The sequence below is a fragment of the Mastacembelus armatus genome, unplaced genomic scaffold, assembly GCF_900324485.2.
Source record: "Mastacembelus armatus unplaced genomic scaffold, fMasArm1.2, whole genome shotgun sequence".
Lineage (NCBI taxonomy): Eukaryota > Metazoa > Chordata > Actinopteri > Synbranchiformes > Mastacembelidae > Mastacembelus > Mastacembelus armatus.
This window is the reverse complement of record NW_022872941.1, coordinates 1-21146: the sequence shown is the minus strand read 5'-3', so window position 1 is coordinate 21146 and position 21146 is coordinate 1. Positions and strand designations below refer to the sequence as shown.

At 43.6% G+C, this 21146-nt stretch overlaps 1 protein-coding gene across 1 annotated transcript in view; it reads left to right on the top strand.

The window, feature by feature from the left end:
- Positions 1-5537, top strand: part of LOC113133256 (whirlin-like) — a 59718-nt gene extending 54181 nt beyond the window's left edge. The window contains exons 3-4 of the mRNA XM_026311943.1: positions 2657-2782; positions 5189-5537. Of these exons, the coding sequence (XP_026167728.1) occupies positions 2657-2782; positions 5189-5203 (141 nt within the window). The 3' untranslated portion in view covers positions 5204-5537. The remainder of the gene's footprint in view (positions 1-2656; positions 2783-5188) is intronic.
- Positions 5538-21146: the final 15609 nt, after the last annotated feature.

Here is a 21146-nt window from a genome sequence, read left to right as displayed (position 1 = left end):
TATGCAGGCAGTTCCTGGAGAATGAAGAAATTGATACCATTGACTGGCCCCCATGCTCTCCTGACCTAAATTGAGAAGAACACTTCTGAGACATGTTTTGGTCCATCTGATGCAGCCAGGTTGCACCTCAAACTGTCCAAGAGCTCAGTGATGCCCAGTGGTCTCATTTATAAAACTGTACATAGGGTCCTTACTGCAGGTTGTAGCTGCTGTTAGTGGGCAGTGGCAGACTTAGCAATTTGGGGGCCCAAGGCAAACATCTGTATGGTGCCCTCCACATCCACGGCTTTTTTAGTCATGACTAACTTCTTCTCACTTCAACTTCTTCGACCTCACAAAGCAATGTATTACCATTGTGTTACTCCTGCTCTTCTTTGACTGTTTAGTTTCTCTTTTTTGAATCTTTTTTCTCATGTCTTACACTGTTTCTCCTATGTCATCACTATATTTTCTTCTATTATTTTCATTTTTCCTCCTTTTCTCCTCCGATGTCACTGTCTTCCTCCGGTTTTCATTCTTTCTCCCTGTTATTTCTTTTCCTCAAATGTTATTTTCATGTATTTCCTCCATTGTCCTCTTTTGTCTGAAATACCTCTCATTTGCTCTGCTTCTCAGCACCGCTTGGGTAGCTCATTTTCATTACTGTAACTGTAGGTTCGTTCGAGATTAACTGCGCCTTGCCTGGATTGTAGACGAGAACAGGTGGCCGCAGCAGTGGGCAGAGAAAAACAGCTGTTTAAGTCAGATGCTTTCGAGCATCTTAAAGAGACGTGAACAGGAAGCCAACGCCATCCACCCTGGTCCCTAATCTCTCAGTCACTATGTAGTGCAGCACTATATAGATTGCAGCCTTTCTGCAGTCTCCCTGCTCACACGTAAAACAGCTCCGTGCTAATCTTTGAGTTTGATGGGAACTCTGTCCATTTTTGGTCTAATTTCAAATGAATTAAACTGTGCCATTTATACCTACAGCCAAATTGGTTACCACAGGTACTTTGAAGTGAGCAGCCAGTAATGGGTGTAGCTAGTTGATCCATAAAGTGAGCCCAACAAAGCTTGCTGATGTGTGAGCATTCATATACTACCAGGCCTAGATATCATAAATTAACTGAGAAAATGCTGGAATTATCTAACAAATAATAAATGATCAATTGAGGATGTGTGTAAAAATGTTTTGAGTTATAGAAGATGTAAGGAATATCACCACTATACAGAGACCCAGAAACATATTACGACAGCTTTTCATAATTAAGAAATAGATATAAGAAAAAAAATATAAAACTGAGAAACTGATTACACTAGTAAAAACCTTTCAAAGTGTATGAATGCTTTTACACACTGTTGTCTCTCATATATTAGACACTGCAAAGTCCACTCTTTTAGTTGGACAGTTTGTCAGCTTTGGTTTGAAATAAATTATATAGATCTATGATCAGAGGTTAATTTATTCTCAATGAGATAATTATGTCCTTCATATCTGACAACACCCTGAACACATTTTCCATCACATTTGAAGCGTTTAATTCAGAAAACGTTATATTTGTTTATATCCAAATGAGCTTGGACAGTGGGGAGGAGAGCTAATTAAAAGGTGAGGGGAAAGGTGGAGTTTCAGGACCGACCTAAGAAGAAGAAGAAGAAGAAGAAGAAGAAGACGAAGTACTTAATTAATCCCCAAGGGGAAATTCAATAAAGAAGCAACTATTACAGAGAAATAGTGGCCTGCTATATGCAGTAGAGAGTTGTGACTTGTAGGCTTCATTTATGGAGGTAATATAAATCTGTCAGTAAACATGCCAACAAATGTATGGAACTGTATGATAATTAAATATCTAATGTTGTTAATATTGTTTTAATCCCCATTAGTATCAGTTTGTGATAGTTACATTTAACTTCTTGATGAAGGAAGTGTTTGAAAGTTTTAGAAGTAAAGCATTTTTTTTTTCACATTATGAATACAAAGTGTATCTGTAACTGTGCATGAAGTGTAGAATCGCCACATAATTACAGTGTAGAATAACTGCCTCAATTTATTATTCACACAATTAATTTTATATCCTAGTGCAGTCGTAAAATTGATCCCTGAGTGAAAACTGCTTTGTTCTGAATTCATTGCTGCGTGTTTACTCCCCAAGGCACATTTATTCTGCCTCCATTTGTTCGTCATCCTTTACACATTTTATCCATGTAGCAGCAAGATAAGCAAAGTCCCCCTAACATAAACATACGTAAACTTGACATAAAGCCACTAGTAAACTGAGTGTCAAATAGCATTGAGTGGAATGTGCCAAGGAATGTTTGCATAACTTTGCATTATAGCGGTTTTCAAAATGTTATTTTTGCATGTCAAATGGAAACCGATCGACTACTATTTATAAAATTTGGATAGCCTTTTGATATGTAAACTACAAAAGCAGCACTTGTAGTATCTTTGACATGCAAATGCTAACACATTAATAGTGTCACTAAACTGCATTGACACTGACTGATATGCTCTGCTGCATCTATCTTCCCACTTCACTGAGGTACACAGTGAAACACAATACCAAAATATGACCCCTGGGAGTGTCTAATGCTTCACATTGTTGCATCATTTTAAAGATAATCTGGCTTATTGACAAAACTAAGGCATCTGAATGTCATGTCTCCTCTACAGGTAAACCTGAATATGAATGATGGCCGCTCTCTGGGGCTAATGATCAGAGGTGGTGCTGAGTATGGATTGGGAATCTACATTACTGGAGTGGACCCTGGATCTGCTGCAGATGCTGGTGCACTGAAGGTACCCCAACTTGCCAAATTATGTCAAATATATAATACAATGTTTATTAAACACATTTTGGGTAATCACTATCATTTAACATACAGAAAAATTTCCCAGGAACACCTAATCTTTTGCCACCAAGCTCAAAGGGATGGGAGTGTACCACTATTTAACACTTTTTCAGAGTTTCTACTTTAACTCATAAAAGAGTTAAAATAACACAAAGGGATTCAGAAAAACAACACTGCCCAGAGTTAGGTTTTACTATTTCAGTAAAAATAGTTTAAATGGTAAATGATCTCATAATTGTATAGCACTTTTCTACATTCCAGTGTACTCAAAATGCTTTAACACTTTGTCCATTCATCCACTCACTCACACACTCATAGACCGGTGGAACAGCCACTGGGGGCAACTTGAGGTTCAGTGTCTTGCCCAAGGACACTTCGACCTGTGGAACAGGCAAGCCAAAGATCAAACTGCCAACTCTCTGGTTCATGGTCAGCCTGCTCTACTTCCTAAGCCATAGCCGCCCTGGCACAATACACACTACAGAATTAAACAATTAACAAATTACACAAAACGTTAATGGCTGTAACGTGCCCAAACAAAGAACTAAAATACGTGAGTGGAGTGTAATTACATCTCCAAGGAGCTGGATTAACACTGACATAATTAACTCTGTCAATTAACTCCAACATTGAGTAACATTTGACTCTAAATGTGTTAAAATGACTCTTTAGGTGTTAAATTCAACTCAGAAATGTTTAACACTGAAATTTTAACTCTCCAATTTTTGCTGTGATTGGACAAGGACAGGAGTACAGAGGCCTGATAAAATCCTTCAGTAACTACAGTCACAAAAACTACCTAATGTTGAACACCTCTAAAACCAAAGAGATTGTAATAGATTTTCGAAGGTCTGAACTGTTTCCTTATCCAGTCAACATCAGTGATGCGGACATTGAAGTAGTGCCAGGGTATAAATATCTAGACGACAATAAGTAGGACTGGTCACTGAACACAGATGTATTATATAAAAAAAAAGGGAAAAACAACTTTTTTTTCCTAAGACAGCTTAGGTCATTATACATCTGTAGGAAGTTGCCTAAATGGACAGTGATATCCCTGAAGTTCAATAACTGAGATAGTGTTATATTATGACGGTTAGGTGTTCCCTTCATTTTTTGAGCAGTTTATAAACAATCTCTGGTATGGTACTCCAAATCTTAGTCATGAATTAAGTAAGATGATACTGTATCAACTGTTATTGTAAATATTTGTTTCCAGATCCTAATGAACCTGTTAGTATTCCTGCCACTTGCTCCCTATTAGACTGCTAAACCTGTTAGCATGGCTAGCATCTTCTACCTGCCTTACAGCCGCAGTCAGATGGCTGATTTCACTACCACTATCAGGTCTGCAAAAATGCTTTAGTAGCCATGCTAAATCACTACTGCATGCTTTTCGGTTAGTTTTCTACCTTAAGCAGGCAACTCTCACTCTGCTATTTTCAAAAAAAATGAATACATAAATACAACAGAGGCCACTGTTTCCTACCTGTAGACAGTATGGGTGAAAACCTCAATATGGCATTCATAACAATAATTATACTCTGTCCTGTTTAGAATAAAAATAAAAGAACAAATGTTTAGTTTAATTCCTTACTAGTCCAAAGTAAAAATCAACAACCTTACACTGAGAAAAAGGAATTTATAAAAAAAAAAAAAAAAAACAGTTTGAATGGCATTCTATAAATTTAAATGTTGTCCCCTGAAAGGTGCTGGGTGACATTTCTCAGTTTCTTTGACAGGGAGATAAAGAGGTACATTTCATCATGTAGGATTGGCTAGTCATGTTGTGGAACTGGAGCTTCTGACAAGTTATTCCCCTATTCACTAGTCTGCAGCCATTTGTAGTTTGTGTATGAGAGCTGTGGTCCATTATCTTCTCTACACTTCACTATTTGTATTTTTTAATTTTTCTTCTACATTTATATATAGTTGACTTATGACAAGGACATTTAGAGCCACTGTACCAGAGTCAAATACCTTGTGTCCAACATACTGGACAATAAAACTAATTCTGATTATGTGCTGTTCATACATACAGATTAAAATTGCTTAGAGACAGCTGCTCTTTATTGTGAATGAAATCTGGCTTCACAGCTTTGCAAAATGGAAGAAAGTTGATTGCTGCCATCTTTGTTTCAATTCTCTACAACGTATCTTTAATGAGAAACGGGGACAACAAAAATGATGTGTGTAAACGGATGATGTTGGAGGAAACAGAAAACAACTATGCAGTTAAAGCAGAGAATGTAAATTACACTGTCAAAACAACACAACCTTGGAAATATGTGTTCATTAGAAGCTGTATGTGTGAATGCACTGTGACATCCATCCCTTCTGTCCTGTCTACCAGTGTGGCAGTAAATAAGATGCAGGGTTGGCCAGACAAGACAGCAGGTTATCATCGCAAGGCAAAGGTAAAGAGTTTTTAAATTCAAATACATCAGGTAAAGGAACTTCAAATAGCTTTCATTGAATTAACTAATCTAAAATTTCTCAAAGCTCTACATTTTGAACTGCAGTACGGGTCCTGTCAGCGAACGCTGCTGTCACATTTTGGGGGGGGACTGAGGAAACAAGGGACCAATAAATTGCCCACTCAGGTAACTCAGGTGCAAAAGTGTGACTTTATTTAAACAAAAACCAAGGGACAGAATAATGGACAAGGCATGAATGAACAGAAACTCAGGGAGAAACCAAAACCTCTTAAAATCCTTTTCTCTAATAAGGAAAACCAAAAACAAAGGACAAGGCTTGGCGTGGGATCCGGGTCTCCTAATCGGGACTCACCAGAGCTACAAGGAAACTATGATATATAGGGTTACATGGATAAAAGGGGACATGGCATGGCGTGGGGATCTGGGTCTCCTACTCGGGACTCACCAGATCTACATGGAAACTATGAAATACACACACGGGGACTCATCAGACTCACGTGGAACACAGGGGGACATGAACTAGAGGGGCATGGCATGAGAATCCGGGTCACACACACACTCAGGGACTCACCAGATTCTCATGGAACACAAGGGGACATGAAGTAGGGGGACATGGCATGGGAATCCGGGTCTCACACACACACACTCAGGGACTCACCAGACTCTCATGGACAAAACACAAGAAGAAAACATGGAAATGAAGTGCTAAAACTTGGCGAGGTGAACACAAAAATCCACCTGGGGCAAAAACAGTCTCAAAAGACAAATGGAAAGCTACTTAGCTTAGCTTGGGAAACAAGGTAGTCCATGCTCAAAAAACCCAAATGGAGAAATCCAGTGGTGTGAAGAAAAACAAAGGCAATCTTGGAGAGTGGCAGAACAAAGCATGGGAATGAAAATCTAGGGTTGGTGAAAAGTTCACAGTTCAGCTGTCTTAACAGACAGCCTGGTGGCTAGTCTATGGCAGAGGAAGGGTATATAACTGTGAGTGGCAAACAGAACACAGGTGAAACAAATCATATAATCAGTCAAGGGAAAAAAGGCAGAGAAACCAAATCCAGCATGATCCTACAAAATAAAAGTGCAAGGCAGGAAATCAAGTGCAGATCATGAGCTGATCATTTCGAAGCTGCACTTCTGAGAGGCCATAGAAATCCATGGTCTCCACTAGATGACTCTGAGTGGTTTTGGTCACCCTCCTTGCTGCTCTTACAGTAGGCTAAAAGTTCTGCTTGAAACAAAAAATCTCATATCAAATGATGAAATTATCACAAATTTGCAGAACACAACCATGCTTCCCAGATGATGAACTATTGAACTATACTTCTGGACACTCTGCCTCATCCAGGATTTTATTCTGGGGTACAGGGAGTGAGGATAGGTGAGGGCAAAACACAATACATGAAATCCAAACAAAGTCCCAAACAAGGCAGAGAAACAGGTTCTGAATAGAGTAAAGTGGTGGAGAAACAATATCCAAAGATCAGAAGAAAACAAAAAATCAACCTGCAACTGAGGGAGAGGATATAGCACGTATGCATACTAAACCCAGATTGTCAGGTGACCAAAACAAGAAAGAATGAAAACACCCATTGGCAACAGGAAGTGAGCTGATGTAACAGATTGAGTCCTGGACAGGAAGTGAGGGCGGGATGTGACACAGACTCGTATAAAGTAACAGATTTAAGGAAGGTCTTGAAATTTTTTTTTTGTAAGGACAATATATGTTTAGCAGATTATAATTAGTTTTCACATCGTATTACAGGTTGCCAGATGAAATGACTTAATAATTATAGTTTTGCTGTAATAAAGGTTATAACAGCAGTATATACTTGTACATAGTTTTTACATTGTTAAATGTTAAATATTTCTGAACTCAGCAGTATGAAACTAGTCAAATTGGCTAAATGTGGAATGCGCTGAACAAACCCATGGGCCATGGGCTCTACCCAGAACTGTGAAGTAACAGTGCTAACCATTGTATCGTTTTGCCCAGCTGACAATGCAACACTGACAACTTAATTTCTAACTAATTCTTTACATGGATAGATAGATAGATAGATAGATAGATAGATAGATAGATAGATAGATAGATAGATAGATAGATAGATAGATAGATAAATTCTTTATTGTCAGATTCACAAGTAGTGAGTATTCAGAGGGGTCTACTAAATATAGCTACAAAATCGCTAAGTTGGCGACACTGACAGAAACGGAAGAAGGGACTAGAGACACGGGGAAAAGGAGCCAGAGAGGCGGCACTGCCCCTCGTGGCAAGAGGGTGATACTGCTGCCTCATGACATTTCTATTCAGTTCCAGTGTTTTTTTTTTTTTGCTCCACATCAGAATGCCGTTGAATCCCTGCTGGTGCAACCCTGGGCTGCCTGAGCCCAACAGTGTTAGTAAAACAGTGTCGTCTGAGTATTTTAAGACATATTGATTATTTGAAGTTGAGCGACAATCATCTGTATATAAGGTAAAAAGTAAAGCTGAGCTTACACAACCTGAGAAATTTAGAAACAGGGCTCTTGCATGCCTATAAGGCTGTTTGATGTTTAAGCGGGATTCTTTCCAGAGCCTTCATAACTACTGAAGTCAGAGCTATGGGTCTAAAATCTTTGCCTTCTTTTGGACATTGAGTTTTGGGTAATAGTTCTATGTAAGAAGTTTTCTACGCTACAGGAACTGTATGAGTGTCGATTGATAATTGAAACACTGGTTGCCATTGATAATTGAAACACTGGTTGCCAAGCTGTGGCCAGCTCTGTTGCAAAGTTCTTTAAAAGAGAAGGACTACACTTCGGGCGCTCAGCTTTTCTGATGTTTGTAGCTCTAAATGTTTTTCTGACCTCATCAACAGTGATCTGTCTGATAGTTCTGGTTTAATGTTTTTAAGAATTTCATTACATTTCCTAAAGCTGTTTGCTGATTCAAATCTAGAAAAAAAGATATTTAGCTCATTCACAAACTTGTACTTATTATCTGTCACAATGGGTTTGATTGGGCACAGCATTAACAGTTGTTTTTGCAGTTAAACAGTTTAAGCTGTGTTTGTCAAAATATGGTAAATATGACAGCAATGGCTCAATTACAGGAATGCAAAACATACATTTTGTTTAAAGCTGCATTATTAGAGTTTTTGGATGCTCAGGAACATTGGGACAAAGTGAAGACTATCCATCCATCTTCTACCGCTTATCCGGGGCCGGGTTGCGGGGGCAGTAGCCGAATCAGGGATACCCAGACTTCCTTCTCCCTGGACACTTCCTCCAGCTCTTCCGGGGGGACACCGAGGCATTCCCAGGCCAGCCGGGAGACATAGTCCCTCCAGCGTGTCCTGGGTCTTCCCTGGGGCCTCCTCCCAGTGGGACATGCCCGGAACACCTCCCCAGGAAGACGCCCAGGAGGCATCCGAAACAGATGCCTGCGCCACCTCAACTGACTCCTCTTGATGTGGAGGAGCAGCGGCTCTACTCCGAGCTCCTCCCAGGTGACCGAGCTCCTCACCCTATCTCTAAGGGAGCGCCCGGCCACCCTGCGGAGGAAGCTCATTTCAGCCGCTTGTATCCGCGATCTCGTTCTTTCGGTCATGACCCAGAGCTCATGACCATAGGTGAGAGTAGGAATGTAGATTGACCGGTAAATCGAAAGCTTCCGGCTCAGCTCCTTCTTCACCATAACGGACCGGTACACCGACCGCATTACTGCTGCCGATGCCCCGATCCGTCTGTCAATCTCATGTTCTGTCCTTCCCTCACTCGTGAACAAGACCCCGAGATACTTAAACTCCTCCACTTGAGGCAGGATCTCTCCCCTGGCCTGGAGATGGCAAACCACCTTTTTCTGGTTGAGTACCATGGCCTCGGACTTGGAGGTGCTGATTCTCATCCCAGCCGCTTCACACTCAGTTGCAAACAGCCCCAGCGCACGCTGGAGATCCTGGCTCGATGGAGCCAACAGGACAACATCATCTGCAAAAAGCAGAGATGAAATCCTGTGGTCCCCGAACTGGACTCCCTCCGGCCCCTGGCTGCGCCTAGAAATTCTGTAAATGAAAGTAATGAACAGAACCGGTGACAAAGGGCAGCCCTGCCGGAGTGCAACGTGTACTGGGAAGGTCTGACATACTACCGGCAATGCGAACCAAGCTCCTGCTCCGTTTGTACAGAGACCGGATAGCCCCCAGCAAAGGGCCCCGGACCCCATACTCGTGGAGCACCTCCCACAGGATGTCACGAGGGACCCGGTCGAATGCCTTCTCCAAGTCCACAAAACACATGTGGACTGGTTGGGCAAACTCCCATGAACCCTCGAGCACCCTCGAGAGTGTGTAGAGCTGGTCCAGTGTTCCATGCCCAGGACGGAAACCGCATTGTTCCTCCTGGATCCGAGGTTCGACCACCGACCGGATCCTCCTCTCCAGCACCCTGGCATAGACCTTCCCCGGGAGGCTGAGGAGTGTGATCCCTCTGTAGTTGCAACACACCCTCCGGTCCGCCTTCTTAAAAAGAGGAACCACCACCCCATTCTGCCAATCCAGGGGTACTGTCCCCGAACGCCACGCGATGTTGCACAGGCGTGTCAGCCATGACAGCCCAACAACATCCAGAGACTTGAGGTACTCGGGACAGATCTCATCCACCCCCAGTGCTTTGCCACAGAGGAGCTGCCGAACTACCTCTGACTTCGGCTTGGGTGATGGAGGGATCAGCCTCCGAATCCCCAGCCCCTGCTTCCCTTATGGAAGACGTGTTGACGGGATTGAGGAGATCCTCGAAGTATTCAATTCAATTCAATTCAATTCAATTCAATTCAATTTTATTTGTATAGCGCCAAATCACAATACAAATCATCTCAAGGCACTTTACAAAAACTAAAACTAAAAACCCAACAATTCCCTTATGAGCAAGCACTTGGCGACAGTGGAGAGGAAAAAACTCCCTTTAACGGAAGAAAAACCTCCAGCAGAACCGGGCTCAGTTTGGGCGGCCATCTGCCTCGACCGGTTGGGGTGAGTGGATAGAGCAGAGAGAAAAGAACAGCAACAATAAACAACAAATAGACACTGCAGGTTGGTGGGACCAGTAACTGCACATCAGCGATATACAGCTCCAGGACCAGGGACACCTGCAGAAGGTACAGAGAGAATAGAGAGAAAGGGAGAGAGCACAAACTAGGGGAGAGAGAGAACACAAGGTTAGTAAGATTCAATGGTGGAATATACATGAGGTGGGAGGAGAGAAGAGAGGGGAGGGGAAGGGAAAGGGGGGGGTTAGGGTAGGGGAGCTCAGTGCACCGATGGTCCTCGGGCAGTCTAGGCCTATAGCAGCATAACTAAGGGATGGTTCAGGGTTGCCTGAAGCCAGCCCTAACTATACGCTTTGTCAAAGAGGAAGGTTTTAAGTCTATCCTTAAAAATATAGAGAGTGTCTGCCTCCTGAACCCAGGCTGGGAGCTGGTTCCATAGGAGAGGAGCTTGATAACTAAAGGCTCTGCCTCCCATTCTGCTTTTGGAAACTCTGGGAACCACAAGTAGACCTGCACTCTGAGAGCGAAGTGGTCGATTGGGATAATATGGTACTATGAGGTCTTTAAGGTATGAAGGAGCTTGATTATGAAGGGATTTGTATGTGAGAAGAAGGATTTTAAATTCTATTCTATATTTTACAGGGAGCCAATGAAGAGAAGCCAATATAGGAGAAATATGATCTCTCCTGCTAGTTCCTGTCAGGACTCTGGCTGCGGCATTCTGGATTAATTGGAGGCTTTTTATGGAGATATTGGGACATCCAGATAGTAATGAGTTACAGTAATCTAGCCTTGAGGTAACAAATGCATGGACTAGTTTTTCTGCATCATTTTGAGACAGGATGTTCCTAATTTTGGAAATGTTGCGCAGGTGAAAGAATGCAGTTCTAGAGATTTGTTTTATGTGTGAGTTAAAGGACATGTCCTGGTCAAAAATAACTCCAAGGTTTTTTACAGTAGTGCTAGAGGCCAGGGTTATGCCATCTAGAGTAGCTATTATTTGAGAAAAGTTATTTCTGAGATTTTTTGGCCCAAATATAATGACTTCTGTTTTCTCAGAGTTTAAAAGTAAAAAGTTACTGGTCATCCAGGCCTTTATGTCAGTTAGACAGGCTTGAAGTCTGGTTAACTGGTTTGTGTTAACAGGTTTAATAGATAGATATAACTGAGTATCATCTGCATAGCAGTGGTAATTAATAGAGTGCTTCCTAATGACATATCCTAAAGGAAGCATGTACAGGGTGAACAGAATCGGTCCTAGAACAGAGCCTTGTGGAACTCCATAACTAACTTTTGTGCATGTGGAAGGTTCATCATGGACATGAACAAACTGGAATCTGTCCGATAAATAGGATTGGAACCACTTTAACGCTGTTCCTCTGATACCAATCACATGCTCCAGTCTCTGTAATAAGATATTGTGGTCAATGGTGTCGAATGCTGCACTAAGGTCTAGGAGGACAAGTATTGAAACAAGTCCATTATCTGAGGCTAAGAGAAGATCGTTGGTAACTTTCAACAGTGCTGTTTCTGTACTATGATGTGCTCTAAATCCTGATTGGAAATCTTCAAATAGTTCATTCCTGTGTAAGTGGTCTGATAGCTGCTTAGCAACAGCTTTTTCTAGGATTTTAGAAATAAATGGCAGGTTGGATATTGGTCTATAATTAGCCAAGACTCCTGGATCAAGACTAGGCTTTTTGAGTAAAGGTTTGATTACTGCAGTCTTAAAGGCCTGTGGTACGTAGCCTGATACTAGAGATAAATTTACCAAGTCTAATAAAGATGAGTTGATTAATGGCAGGGTGTCTTTAAGCAGTCTAGTTGGGATGGGGTCTAAGAGACACGTTGATGATTTCGATGAAGCAACTACTGATGTAAATTCAGAGAGATCTATGGGAGAGAAGCAGTCTAAACATAACTGAGGTCCTACAGATGATTCAAGTATTCCTTCCACCGTCCGACAATATCCCCAGTCGAGGTCAGCAGCTCACCACTTCCACTGTAAACAGCGTTGGTAGAGCACTGCTTCCCCCTCCTGAGGCGCCGGACGGTTTGCCAGAATTTCTTCGGGGCCGACAGGTAGTCCTTCTCCATGGCCTCACCGAACTCCTCCCATACCCGAGTTTTTGCCTCCATCACCGCCTGGGCTGCAGCACGCTTGGCCATGCGGTACCTGTCAGCTGCTTCGGAAGTCCCACAAGCCAACCAAGCTCGGTAGGACTCCTTCTTCAGCTTGACGGCATCCCTTACCTCCGGTGTCCACCACCGGGTTCGGGGATTGCCGCCACGACAGGCACCCGAAACCTTACGGCCACAGCTCCCAGCCGCCGCGTCGACAATGGAGGTGGAAAACATGGTCCATTCGGACTCAATGTCCCCAGCCTCCCCCGGGATCTGGTAGAAGCTCTCTCGGAGGTGCGAGTTAAAGACCCCTCTGACAGTGGGTTCGGCCAAACATTCCCAACAGACCCTCACAATACGTTTGGGCCTGCCAAGTCTGTCCCGCTTCCTCCTCCGCCAGCGGATCCAACTCACCACCAGGTGGTGATCAGTTGACAGCTCTGCCCCTCTCTTCACCCGAGTGTCCAAGACATACGGCCGAAGGTCCGATGACATGACTACAAAGTCGGTCATCGACCTCTGGCCTAGGGTGTCCTAGTGCCATGTGCACTGATGGACACCCTTATGCTTGAACATGGTGTTCGTTATGGACAAACTGTGACTAGCACAGAAGTCCAACAACAGAACACTACTCGGGTTCGTATCGGGGAGGCCGTTCCTCACAATCACGCCCCTTCAGGTTTCACTGTCGCTCCCCACGTGAACGTTGAAGTCCCCCAACAAAATTATGGAGTCCCCGGTAGGAGCACCTTTCAGCACCCCCCCCGAGAGACTCCAAAAAGGCCGGGTACTCTGCACTGTTGTTCGGCCCATAGGCCGAAACAACAGTGAGAGACCTATCCCCGACCCGAAGGCGCAGGGAAACGACCCTTTCACTCTGGGGGGAAAACTCCAACACGTTGCGGCTGAGCTGGGGAGCTATGAGCAAGCCCACACCAGCTCGCCGCCGCTCACCGCGAGCAACTCCAGAGTAGAAGAGAGTCCAGCCCCTCTCAAGGAGCTGGGTTCCAGAGCCCAGGCTGTGCGTGGAGGTGAGCCCGACTATCTCTAATCGGTACCGCTCAACCTCCCGCACAAGCTCAGGCTCCTTCCCCCCCAGTGAGGTGACATTCCATGTCCCTAGAGCCAGTTTCAGCATCCAGGGATCGGGTCGCCGAGGTCCCCGTCCTCGACCACTGCCCGATCTACTATGCACCGGCCCCTTATGGATCCTCCTGCGGGTGGTGGGTCCACAGAAGCGCGGCCCCACGTCACTCTTTCGGGCTTTGCCCGGCTGGGCCCCATGGGGGGAGACCCAGCCACCAGGCGCTCGCCTACGGGCCCGAACCCCAGGCCTGGCTCCAGGGTGGGGCCCCGGCTTCGCCATGCCGGGTGACGTCACGGTCGTTGTTTGTCTTTCCATGAGAGGTCACTGAACCGCTCTTAGTCTAGTCCGTCACCTAGGATCTGTTTGCCTTGGGAGACCCTACCAGGGGCATATAGCCCCAGACAACATAGCTCCTAGGATCATACGGGCACTCAAACCCCTCCACCACGATGAGGTGGCGGTTCAAGGACTAGTGATGGGCAAATGATACCGAGGCTTTGGAGCTTGTGTCACTCTTCCTGAAGCGGAGTGATTCGAAACACTGTGTCGAGGCTTGTATCAAAACACCAGTGTCACATGACTGATGACGTTCCACTGTTTCGCTTCGCGCTTCATTGCTTCAGAATGTTTCAAAGCTTTTCATTGGCTCATAGTCTTTCAGTGTGTGTCATTGGCTCATGGCGTTTCAGTGCATTCTGAGGCAATGACAGCTTGACAGGTTTGACAGATTTGAGTGGTTTGGTGCCATACCAGCTGTGTAAGATGCATCATTCTGCTTCAGGATTTGGAGAGTGAGAGTGAGAGTATTTTGGGAAGTTTCACGGGGAGTCCCACCAATAAGCGACGTTCTAAAGTTTGGGATCATTTTGACCTCAAGAGGTCTGAATTTTTATTGCTGTCATGGGATTGAAACAGTGTCAGTGCTTCAGTCGTGCTCTTTAGAGGTTGCTATTGCTTCAGTTGTCCACCAGATGTCACCGTCACTGAAGTCTTGAAGCTTTGAATCTTTTTCAGCACAATTGTCAGGAAAGCCTCAGTGCTTCATGAGGCTTCACTTGCCCATCACTAGTGAAGACACACTTGACATAGCACACGTTAGCAGAGTTTCCTGTTTACACATTCATTGGACACTGAAGAACAAAATAAGCATTCATCTGCAATTGTGTTTGTGTCCATCTGATAAATTTAAGCCTAGTGTTCGCTTATATCTTAACTCTAGCTTGTCTTCACCAGTGGCATGTCCAGGACATTTTCACTTGGGCGGCCAAGGTGGGCCATAGAGCTAGTGTAGGGTGGCCATGGCACAGTGAACCTTAATAAATGGCAGGTGATCAAAATGTGTAATACAGATGTTCAAGGTGTCACATTGAAATCTTTAGCAATAAACAAATGGTGCCAATGCTCACCACCACCACAAAAGCTAAAGCTGATAATACAATCTGAACAGTACTAACAAGCAACTACCATTCTATTCAGTTTTCTATTTGACTGCCATCCATCACAATCTCAGGGACCTGTGATTATTTTATTGTTTCTATTTTAATAATCACTAATTATGTCAGGATAGGCTACACATTTTCTCAGGGCCATTTTCTTATAGTGGCACACTCATCTCTTCTCAAGCTAAGATAGCAAAATCCATCTGCTTTTAACATGAAGTGTACTATATAATCATGAAAAGTGATGTATTTCAAACTAATGTTTCAATTGACTTTTATTCAAACAAAAGTGAATGACAATACATGAATAAATTAAATTATGAAATGTGTAAATAACCAAACCTCAAGTCCAAAGTTTGTACTTTACTGTCATGAGGCCACTCGTCTCGTCCATCCATACTAGTATTTAATAAAGCTTTCACAACTGTATCTGCGTGTGGGTCCTCCTTCCCTCGAACACACACACAGCTTAACATTTACTAATGTTGTATAATGTTAACTATGTTAACGCTCATGACCAATAGGGAGTTATAATAATTAGAATAAGAGGGATTTCAGTTCCCCTGCTACAAAGAAAAAAAATACAGATCAATGGATGTACGCAATCAATAGATGTACGTAGTCCGTCTAATCAAGCCGCTGTCCATGAATGAAATGTCTCGACCACTGTAGCATGGCATTTTTTTTTCTTTTGGCTGCTCCTCTTCAGGGTCGCCACAGCAGATCAATTAATCCGCATAATCTATTTGGCACAAATTTGGATGACCTTCCTGACGCAACCTCAGTGTGTGAGGCTAGTGGCCCCTGGTCTTCTCAGATGAAGGCACCCAGTCAATAACAGATGGCATAAATATATTAACATGGCATGTAGTGTCAAATTATCCTCAACTTCCTCGTAGAGAAAAAAAGTGAACAGCCAGCGCCCCATCCACCTTCAATACCACGACTGAGGTGAGACTATTGAGCAAGGCACCGGACTACCAGCATTGGCTGCCCACTGCCCTGGGTGTGTGTGCACAGTGTGTGTGCACTTGGGATTGGGTTAAAAGCAGAGCACAAATTCCGAGTATGGATCACCATGGATCATGGATCGCCAGTTAAGTCACTTTCACTTCACTTCACCTCACTTCACTTCACTAAATACAACTGCTGTACCATCTAGGAGGACACATCCCGTCTCTGTCTTTCTGCACTCCCCACCAAGCTCCACTACAAGAAATAAACACTCAAGGTTGGAACATGAAGTCCCACACTCTGGCCCAGCTCATCAGCACTGCCAGCTTTGCCACTTCGGCCAGCCTCTGTGAGCTGTGATGTGCCAGCTCTTTCTGCCACTGCAGAGCCCTTCATAGACTATCTACCAAGCAACCTTGCTCTCTATGACAGTGAATGTCATAATGAGATAATTTTGATTGGGGTATTAATTATCTGGCTTGTCAAGCTTCCTTGTTGCCTAACAGATTTTTTTGGTTTTAAAGTCCACGATGTTATTGAGCATATACCTATTATTTTAGACCTCCACCATTCTGCACGTACTGTTATTGTTCATGTTGGTACAAATAGATAGATAGATAGATAGATACATAGATAGATAGATTCTTTATTCATTCCCCATGGGGGAAATTCAGAATGATGATGATGTGTATAATAATGATGTGATATGTAGAAAGTCTATCCAACTACAGTGTGTTTTTGAATCTTTAATCAAAAACTGCTGAAAGTCTTGGCAAAACCAGTATTTTGTCTGGTCCTATCCTATCCTTGAGGTGGTCCAGAGCGCTTTAGTCACCTCTTCAGCCTTAACTGGTGGCTAAAGAATTACTGCACTGCAAATGGGTATCACTTTATAAATAACTTTGATTTGTTCTGGGGTAATTCCAACCTTTTCAGGAGGGATGGGATTCAGGTAGAGGAACTATGCAGCTGACCACAGACTTCATAAATTTCTTAGAAACTAAAGACTGACAATTAAGCAGCTCCATTAGGGATTTTCAATCCTCTTTAGATATTCCTGAGATTATAAATCAGAAGCCAAGCCCCCTTGTCAAGTACAAATTGTACAGTAACCAAAATAATTTAAATACCATTTCTAAGTTTGATAGTATTCATACGTATGCTTCTAGTGATAATAACCTCCATGATGTTTTTCTAAGCCGTAAAGATTTGGGCTTGATACATATGAATATAGGAAGCCTGCTTCCTAAAATGGATTATGTTGGAGTCCTCGTGCTGGAAACAAACCTGGATATTTGAATTTTAACTGAGACTTGGTTGAATTGTAATTTAAAGGGCAGATTATTGAAAATTGTTATATATTTGGGTCGATAATTCTGCTAAATGGGGTGGAGTTGCTATTTAGGTAAAGGATTTTTATCCTGTCTCTGTCTTGCAATCAGTATCTTTGACAAAGGAATTTGAATTTCTGGCCTTGGAGTTCTGTCTGGGTAATAATAAGATGGTGGTAATCACCCTCCCTCTGCTGATCATTAGATAAACTTGTAAAGCTCATATCCTTATATGGGTACTCAGAATGACTGGCTGGCTAAAAATTCACTGTACTAAAATACATTTGTCACGGTTAATTTCTTCACCTACCAGACCTCATTTTACTAATCCGAAAAATCAACACTAGAAGAAGAAGAAGAAGAAGCACTTTATTAATCCCCAAGGGGAAATTCAGTTGTTACAACAGTTATTAAATTTGAGATTATTTAAATTATATTGATTAATAGTAATTAATAAAGTAATAAAGTAATTAACTAATTATTTATTTAGAGGGGTTTGTGTGTGTGTGTGTGTGTGTGTGTGTGTGCGTACATGCGTGTGTGTGTGTGCGCGTTATTGTTTATATTGAGGAATTATGGAGTCTTATGGCCGTGGACACAAAAGACTTCCTGAATCTTTCAGTCTTGGCCTTAGGGGGAATTAGTCTGTGGCTGAATGAACTTCCCATTCGCCACAGTTCCTCATGAAGTGGGTGGGCAGAATTGTCCAGTATGGAGTTGATTTTGTCCACCATCCTCCTCTCTGCCACAGCCTCCAGACTGTCCAGTTCCAGTCCAACAACAGATTTTGCCTTCCTGATCAACTTATTTAGTCTGTTGGCCTCACAGGCCTTGATGCCACCTCCCCAGCACACAACTGCAAAGAACAGTGCACTCGCTACTACAGACTGATAGAACGTCTTCAGTAGCTTGTTGCACACACCAAAGGAACAGTCTCCTGAGGAAGACATTACACATTACACATTACAACCAATGTGCTCATGTTCTACCATTACACAAACGCAGTGAAACTAGTAATTCAAACAATTATTGTCCAATTTCTATACTAATCAGTATTCAAGCACACCAATTTTTAACTGCAAATGTTACAGGCCTCAGGCACGAGTAACCTGTTCACAGATAATGTTTGTATGGTATGGTCTGTTTAAGATAGTAAGAAGCAGTCAGGAGACGTTAGTTGTGTTTGTTCCGCAGGCTGCTCTCAATCTTTATGAACATACATTTCTCATTTCTCTCATACTCAAAACGAGTCAAACGTTTACCTCAATTTTACATATGAATGCACCGTATCTAACAAATATACAGTCTGTAAATTAATTACTCTTCAGTAATCATAGTCCAATACTTTATGTGGAAAAAGCCGAGGTCTCCGGAACCACCGCCACATGGCTGCTAACCTAACCATTGTCTACAGTCTCCTCTGCCCCCAGTTCCCAGGTCCCGGTCTCCAGTCTCCTCCGTCCCCAGGTTCCAGTCTCCAGTCTCCTCCGTCCCCAGTCACCAGGTCCCGGTCTCCAGTCTTCTCTGTCCCCAGTTCCTGTTCCCAGTCCCAGTTCCCTCTGTCCCAGTCCCAGGTCCCGGTCTCCAGTTTCCTCAGTCCCCAGTTCCCAGCTGCAGTCTCCTTGTCCCAGTTCCCAGTCTCCAGTCTCCTCTGTCCCCATTCCCATTCCCCAGTCTCCTCTGTCCCCCGTTCCCAGTCTCCAGTCTCCTCCGTCCCCAGGTTCCAGTCCCCAGTCTCCTCCGTCCCCGGTTCCCTGTTCCCAGTCTCCAGTCTCCTCCGTCCCCAGTTCCCTGTTCCCGGTCTCCAGTCTCCTCTGTCCCCAGTTCCCTGTTCCCGGTCTCCAGTCTCCTCTGTCCCCAGTTCCCTGTTCCCGGTCTCCAGTCTCCTCTGTCCCCAGTTCCCTGTTCCCGGTCTCCAGCCTCCTCTGTCCCCAGTTCCCGGTCTCCAGTCTCCTCTGTCCCCAGTTCCCGGTCTCCAGTCTCCTCTGTCCCCAGTTCCCGGTCTCCAGTCCCCTCTGTCCCCAGTTCCCGGTCTCCAGTCTCTCTGTCCCCAGTTCCCTGTTCCCAGTCTCCAGTCTCCTCTTTTCCCAGTTCCCCGTCTCCAGTCCCTCTGTCCTCAGTTCCCAGTCCCAGTCTCCAGTTTCTCTGTCCTCGGTTCCCGTCTCTAGTCTCCTCTGTCCCCGGTTCCCGGTCTCCAGTCTCCCTCTGTCCCCAGTTCCCAGCCTCCAGTCTCCTCATTCCCCTGTTCCCAGTTTCCAGTCTCCCGGTCTCCAGTTCCCAGGCTCCAGTCTCCTCTGTCCCCCGTTCCCAGTTCCCAGTCTCCGGTCTCCTCTATCTCCAGTTCCCAGTTCCCAGTCTCCGGTCTCCTCTATCCCCAGTTCCCAGTCCTCCGGTTCTCCTCTGTCCCCATTTCCCAGTTTCCAGTCTCCGCTGTTCTCGGTCTCCTCGGTCTCCAGTCTCCAGGCTCCTCTGGCCCCGCTCTCCAGCCTCCTCTCTCCGCGGTCCCCTGTCCTCGGGGGGGGGGGGTTCGGCCCCCAGGAGTTGGCCGTGGAGAGGGGGGTACTGTTACGGTTCTGCCAGACTTTTCCCCTGGCAATCATCACAAGCAGTCTCACCTGTCCCCTGGTCACACACCTGCACCTCGTCTGCACTCCCCCTTCTGTATATATGGACTTCCCTAACTCCTACTCTCTGTCTGATCTCCGTGGCACTCCCTTGGACACACCGTTCCTCGTTTCTCTTGTATGTTGTGAGTACGGCAATAAATACCTTATAAACATGTTCCTTGTTCCTGTTTCCCTTGGTGTCCGTCACACAGCTAGTAAGACTATGCCCTCACGGCCAACCCTGGCAATTCTCCTCTTGAGAAAGTAGCTCAAATCTGCCAATTTGTTGTTGATATTTTTTTTGAAAACAAAAGGAGGGGATAGTGTCAAAATTTGCTAAATTGACATAACCAGCATTCTTCTTGCCACAAGGAGACTGTAGTTAATATGTTGATACTGAAATTACCTTTCTGCCTTATACTGCATTTGTTTCATATTTCTATATTATATTTTTCAGCAATAAAATAAAGCAACTGGGTTTTACCCCTGGTCTCTCTGATGTTTGCTACATTGGAACTATCCATGGTCCTGACACTCAAAACTGTCCTGGACATTAATAGATCTCCTTTAGAAGACTGCAGCTACAGTGCATCTTTTGGACACAGCAATATGTTTTAGCAACACACATTTTTTGACAAAATGACATACTGTATTTTTGACATATGTACTCTGCGTGTGTAAAGGGCTGTGTCACTATACATGAAATAATGAAATAATAAAGTAGAGGCACACAAACTTTCACAATAAAAGTTTACAGTTATTTACAGGAAGTTAATGCAGTGTTCCAAAGAATAACAAATAATCAAAATTAAAATTCAGATCTTAAGTCATGGTTACATGAGTCTTCTGTAGCAGGCTGCCTATTAAAATAAAAGCATTTTTATTCCATGTTTTCAAAATAGAAGCTAAGAAATGCAAATATTTGCTCTTTTCCAGCACATTTTTCCCTTCAGCCTTTCTATCACTGCACATCTGTTTATTCTTTGTTCATACTACCTCATATTGCTTAATTTCTTCCCTTTTTTCAGTCTTTCCTTCCTTCTTCTCTTCTTTCAGAAAACCTTCCTTCAAATATTCCTGGTTTGGCTACACAGGCTTTACCTTCTGTATTTTTTAGCAATATTTATTGGTTTTTAAATTATACATTCTTTTTGTCTATACAGTCTTTCTGATATTTCACTTTTTTTGCTGTCTCATTCTTCCATTCTTTCTCTTTAACTCATGTCATATTTAATTCCTTTAGTTATTCCATCCTTCACTACAGTGTCTTCTTTTATATTAGTTTAACACTTCTTTCTTTAGC